The 5,867-nt window shown below is 56.9% G+C and overlaps 1 protein-coding gene across 1 annotated transcript in view; it reads right to left on the minus strand.

The window, feature by feature from the left end:
• Positions 1-81: 81 nt before the first annotated feature.
• The window catches only part of SIK3 (SIK family kinase 3), a 31,080-nt gene continuing 25,294 nt past the window's right edge, over positions 82-5,867 (minus strand). Inside the window, 5 exon segments of the mRNA XM_010015552.1 lie at positions 82-238; positions 576-743; positions 920-1,052; positions 1,770-1,933; positions 5,375-5,864. Coding sequence (XP_010013854.1) covers positions 586-743; positions 920-1,052; positions 1,770-1,933; positions 5,375-5,864 — 945 coding nt within the window. The 3' untranslated portion in view covers positions 82-238; positions 576-585.

Consider the following 5,867-nt stretch of genomic DNA (forward strand, 5'->3'; position numbering starts at 1 on the left):
GCCCCAGTGCTTGGGCTCCGTGGGGGGCTCAGGGGCTCTGGTTGTTTCGGTGGGAGTTCCAGGCAAACATGGCAAAGGAAGTAAAGAAACCAAAGGAAGGAGAGGCTGGCGGAGCAGAGTATGAGGAGAGGGGCCATGGTATTCCAGTTAGTCAGAAATACTACGGCAATTTGGCGCAATGCTGCTAGATACTGTTGGTTTAAAATGGACCTTTTCGTTTCAAAGCTGTACAGAAAACCTGCAAGAGAGGAGAAGCAGAGGTGTTAGGAGACACCAGAGGATGGGAGCTCTGCTTCCGCAGCCCCTCAACCCCATTCCCAGTCCCAACCCACAAGCTGCACCCTGGGAGGAAGAGCTGGGGCTCTGGCAGAGCAGCCAAGGCCTGCCTGGAGCCTGCTGATGGGCAGGGCACCACAGCCACAGGAGCTCGGAGCTGCCGGTCTCTTTCCCAGCCTTGCACCAGCCCTGGAGCAAGGCAGTAGGGAATGGGACACATGGAAGTCCAGCCAACAGGCCTTTGGGCCTGCCGTGGAGGCAACCCTACACTGGAGAGAGGAGGACACTTGAATACTCACTCCCTCCTGGTTACACCCCTGCCTGCTCCATCCCAAAGGGCACCTCCGGGTGCTTGTAGCTCAGTAGGACATCTGTAATACATGTCGATGGGTAACAGGAGGTGTTTAGATGCTGGTTGCCATCACCTAGGTTGGGATGCTCTTGACCTTCCAAACTCTCCCCACATTCTGTAAGGGCAAAGAACAACGTTGGAGTTTGCGCCGGAGGTGCCCAGACCCCCTGCTCCCTGCAGGCACTGCTCACTTGGAGGAGAGGTGCTCTGCACCCCACACTGTGAGCTGGTGCCCTCAGCTCCCGGCCCAGACCCCTCATGCCACATCCCTGCAGCTCAGCAGGTCCTTACCATCGCTGTCCCTGTCACGCAGCTGCTGGCTGGCCATCAGCGACGACTGGCTGAGGACAGCGTCCGACATCCGAGCAGAGCTTAGTGCTTTTCCTGCCATTAAACTCATTCCAGGCAAGTTATCCAACTGCACCTGCGGAGAGAGCAGCACTCAAGTCAAAGGGGGATCGGGACAAAGCACCCCGCTGCTGCCCCAGCTCTCTGGGGAGCGTCTTTCCATCCCTTCACCAAGAGCTCCTAAGTACAAGTGAAAACCATACACCATAAGGCACAACTCGGGTGCAGCTACTGTCCCCTCAACCCAAGAGTGGAGTGGACAGGCTGAGTCCCTTCCAGACCCGCACTGAGCTAACTAGGGCAGAGCCCTTCTCACTTAGAGCAGAAGGGAGCTGTAGCAAAGAACACATCCAGCTTTGGCCAGGACAGTTCCCAGCAGCCCAAACCACAGCAGAGCTGGAGCAGCCACTCTCTGCTCTCAGGCCCTGCAGAACCAAATGCTGGGTTTGCTGTGCCTGCAAAGCACCCCCGTGGCCAGAGCCAGGCCCGGGCAGCACAGGCTGCTTCATCAGAGGGCATCAGGGCAAAAAGAAGAGCTGCCACAGCTGCAGCAGCCACCCAAGGGCAACCCTTTAGCAGAGGAGGAGCATTCCATTTGGGTCTCTGCTAAAGTGTGTTCAGTCCTGAGCGAACAGGACACGCTAACTGAAGTGTTTCACGGGGCTTTTCACTCCCAGCAGCTCCACAGAGCTGGGTGCTGCCTGTCCTACACAACACCTTGTACATAACCCTCACACATGAAGGAAGCTCTGTGCTGCTTAAGCCCTGCTGACACAGGCTGCTTCAAACCTACGTAGGCATCATCACTGTTCTGAATGGTGTGATGTCTCTGCAGGGTCCTGGGCCGCGGGTGCTCGCTGGAGGCGGGTCGCACGGGGTAGCCCAGGCCGTTGTGGTCAGGCACCTGCATCGCTTGGCCGGGGGAGCTCCTGTCCATACAGTTCCCTACGATGCACTCTTCAAAGCCAGACAAGACAGAGAAACGACAGGTTAGTACGAGGAACCTGCAGCTCCCCGTGCTGTGCACCGCCACCAGGCTGTGGGTCTGAGATGCTGGTGGACCAGAGCCCAGAAGGAAAGGGACCCGCACTGCTCCCGTCCAATGATGCAGCACCAGGGCCCCACCGATGGCACTCGGGCAGGCTTCTCCCTCCAGCACTGAGATCCCAAAGACCCCAGTGCTATCTGCCTTCTGTAAGGTCTACAAAAGCAGCCTAAAACCAGAGGGTCAGAGGCACCACAGCACAGGAGCTAGACCCCTCTCAGCCTGCTTCCCAGCTTTGCTGCCTTCCCCTCCACCTCGTCCCGGCCTTGCCCACATCATTGCACAAGAGCGGAGGGAGAAGCGTCTCCCCAGCCTCCACATGGGATGTTCCAGCAGGGCCCCTTGGCAATTGTCAGCAGCACAGTCCTGCTGGAAGAGTTGGCCAGGATGCTCGCTTTTATCAGATGACTTCTCCCTGCCCTCCTACAATCTGGCTGTAGGAGTACATGAGTGATCTGCCTGGCAAAGTCCATCTGCACTGCAAGCTCTCATGACCGAGGGTAAAGGCTACATTGCTATCAAGCAAAACCTCTCATCATCAAGTACACGATGTTTTGAATAAAGTCCTGAGGTAGGGAGCAGCCCGTCATTGGGCCTGATGCTTGTAAACAGCTCTGAGCAGCCCTGTGGAGCACAAACATGCCGATGTGGCCGCGAGCACTGGGGAGCTGCCCTGAAGTGACACACTGCACGGAGATCCCCACCAGAGCTGCCTGTGCTCACAGGGCTTTGCTCAGTGGGCAGCACTGTCCCGCTGTGCCAGGACACGGCACCAGCACCGCTGGGTCTGCAGCGGAGGGATGCCAGGAAGGTGCTCCCAGGGAGACCTGTCCATAAAGTGACCAAGATCCAGACAAGACCCACTCCCAGGCGCACAAGCAGGGCTGGCACAGTGCTCCCGGTGCCCTTCCTCCCCTGGAGACAGCTCCGGCTGGCCCGGGATGGAGTGAGGGCAGTCAGATGCAGCCAGCCTCCCCCTTCCTTTGCACAACCGTGGGGTTACGTGCGGTTAACAGTCAGCCTTCCCGGAAAAGGGAGAAGGAAAACATGAGGTAAGAGTTGCTGGCGGGGCCGTGCCACCCACATGCTGCTCGGGACACGGCTCCAAGTGTGGGAATGGTTGTTTGGGCCGACAGCCGGCTCCTCCAGCTCCAAACACAGCCTGGAGCAGGAGTGCTCCCACAGCCAGCCTGGCACATCGGGATGAGACCCCGCAGCCTGGAACAGCCGGGACACAACCACATGCATCCCATTGCGAGCACAGCACCTTTGGGATGCGGAGGGCTCAGGGATGGGGATGTCTGGAATTCACCCTCCTCTCCTCACTCCAGCCCTGCTCCAGCCGCCCAAACCCGGTGCAGGAGCCGCATCCATCCCCACACCCACCGGGGACGGGGCAGCCTTTGTGTCGGTGCAGCATGTGACACTGGCACCACGGGCCGCCAGCTCCGCTCCTTCGGGGCCGAGCGAGGCAGGTTTCCCATGGGCAGCATTCCCAGCCCTGCGATGGCTGGAGCAAAACTGGAGCAAGGCTGTTCGAAGGCAGTTTAGTCACATCCTAAACACGGATTCGGTCAACACTCTCTCAGTCCCTGGCTGTGATACTCAACAGACAAGCCAGGGCGCTCTGATCAGGGACAACGTGCTCTATCAGAAGGCACTGTGAAGGTACACCCCACTCTAGGGAAAACACTTGGTGAGCTGGGGCAGAAGAGACAATTCCCCCTCTTCTCTCAGGAGAAGCTGCAGCCTCCTAACACTGTATAGGGAAATGAACTGGACAAGCCCAGGAATGTGGCTAGGAAAGCCTTCAGGAGAGGATCCATGCTTGGCCAGGGCATGTGTTCCCAGCCAGCCTTTGGTGCCTGCACATAGCACACTTGGGAATGCTGGGAGTACCCTGTGTGTGAGTGGAGCACCAGCACGTACCCTGATGCTGTGTAGGGCTTAACTGCAGGTAAGGGTGCCCAGGCAGCAGAGATGTCAGCTCTGCTGGAGCCGCAGCAGCACAGGCCTGATTCCAAGTGGGTTATTGAAGGCAGGAGGAAAGCAGCGCGAGCAGCTGCATCTCGGCAGAGTTTACTACATGAGCCCTCCGACAATGCACTTACACAACACTATTTGTAAACATTTACTTGCTTTTACTCATTTACAAAGACTTGTAGGGTAAAGTCCTCTCCCTTGTGTAACCACTTGGAGCACCACCAGTATGGGGGCAGAACTTCAGCTTCTGGCTTCATTAAGTCTTGTTGTTCATCTAATAGTCTATGGTATTAAGAAGCAAACTTCTTAATACCATACTGATTTGGTAGAAAACACACCTCCAGACCTTCCACCTTCACATGGGGTGATTCTCCCCCTTCCATGCTTCAAGCACCACAGGGAAAATGAGGTGCAGGAGCAAACACATTGGTTAACCAGGATTGAAGACGACTTCAAAACAGCCAAGCCTTGTCCCTAGCCTGCCTGTGCTCCGGGGGACCAGGGCTTGGCACGCTTGCTTTGCCCTCCACGCCAGTCTGTTCCAACCCAGTACTTTCCCAGCAAACCCGTGCTGTGTCCCCAAACAAAGCCGAGCCTCCTGTGCCCTGGACACTGCTCCTCTGCAATAGGGCCTGCTGTGCCAAGGGCAAGCTGAGGGCTTCAGACCAGCACAGCTCTGTCTCGCTGTGAATACTGATCCTCCTGGCTCAGCCTGGAAAGCCCTTTTCTCACTAAAGCCCTCCTAGCAAGGGGCCAGGATGGTGCTTTTCATACAGAGAAGGCCAGGAATTACAGCTCAGGCAGGAGCTTCTCTTACACTGCACAGCTGCCAATGCAGCCACCAAGGAGCAAAGGCTTCCGACCAGCAGAGAAGGTCTTCAGATGCTAATGGCAAGTTTAAACTCAACTTTATCCAAAACCAACCCCTTCTAGTTCAGGCAGGGCTGGAGTCTTGCTGCTGCTGCCCAAAGTGCCAGAGGAGCTGCCTCAAGGCAGCCCTAGCCACAAAACATCTACCACCACTCTTAAGGCTGTGCTGGTCGGTTAACTGTTTCCAGCCTGTTGTTTTACACTGGATTGGGAACATCACCAAGGGGAATAAATGCGCCACCAGCACGCAGCATCCCTGAGAAGATGGCAGCGCACTACTGGGACCTGGCCTTCACCTGCCTGCAGAAGTAGGTCACACTTCAAAGAGAAGCTGCTGCTCAGGTTCCCTTCTTATTTAACACTGTTTATTAGAGCCTATGCCTGCATTTCCTTCAGGCCGCAAAGCCAGAAGGAATCCAGGTATCTCTGTGCTATGCAGAGCATGTCACGGAAGCCTCCGGCGGGCAGGGCAGTGTTCCATCAGGAGCAGGGAGCCTTACCTCTGCTGGGCACCTTACTCCTACTGAAGGCAGCCGCGGGCTGATGCCTGTACTGGTGCGTCCCCAGCTCCTGCGCGTGATTAGCAGTTCCTAGCAAAGGGTCTGGGTCCCCGTGCCCTCCTGCGCTCACGAGCAGAGTGCTCTCGTGGCAGCCTTTGGTCAATGTGTTTGAAGTCTTACTGTCAGGAAAGCTGTCCCTGGCCCCCTCGCACGCGCAGTCCTCCTCCATGCTCTCCGAATGGAACAGGGCTGGCTGGTGCACGTATCCGTGCGGCGGCACTGACGCAGGTACCTGCTGGATACATTCTTGCGCCCTGATTTTTAAGAGATGCTGGGGGCTGTTCTGTGGGTGGTACGTGTCAGCACTCTGATAAGGCAAAGACAACGACTGGCGCTCCGAGAGGCTCTGTCCCACGCTGGCGCCCATGTTCCCAGCATCCCCTTGACTCATATGCCTGAACAACTCTTGGAATTCTTGCTGCTGCTGCTGCTG

This window comes from Nestor notabilis, unplaced genomic scaffold (assembly GCF_000696875.1).
Source record: "Nestor notabilis isolate BGI_N333 unplaced genomic scaffold, ASM69687v1 scaffold14725, whole genome shotgun sequence".
NCBI classification, from domain to species: domain Eukaryota; kingdom Metazoa; phylum Chordata; class Aves; order Psittaciformes; family Psittacidae; genus Nestor; species Nestor notabilis.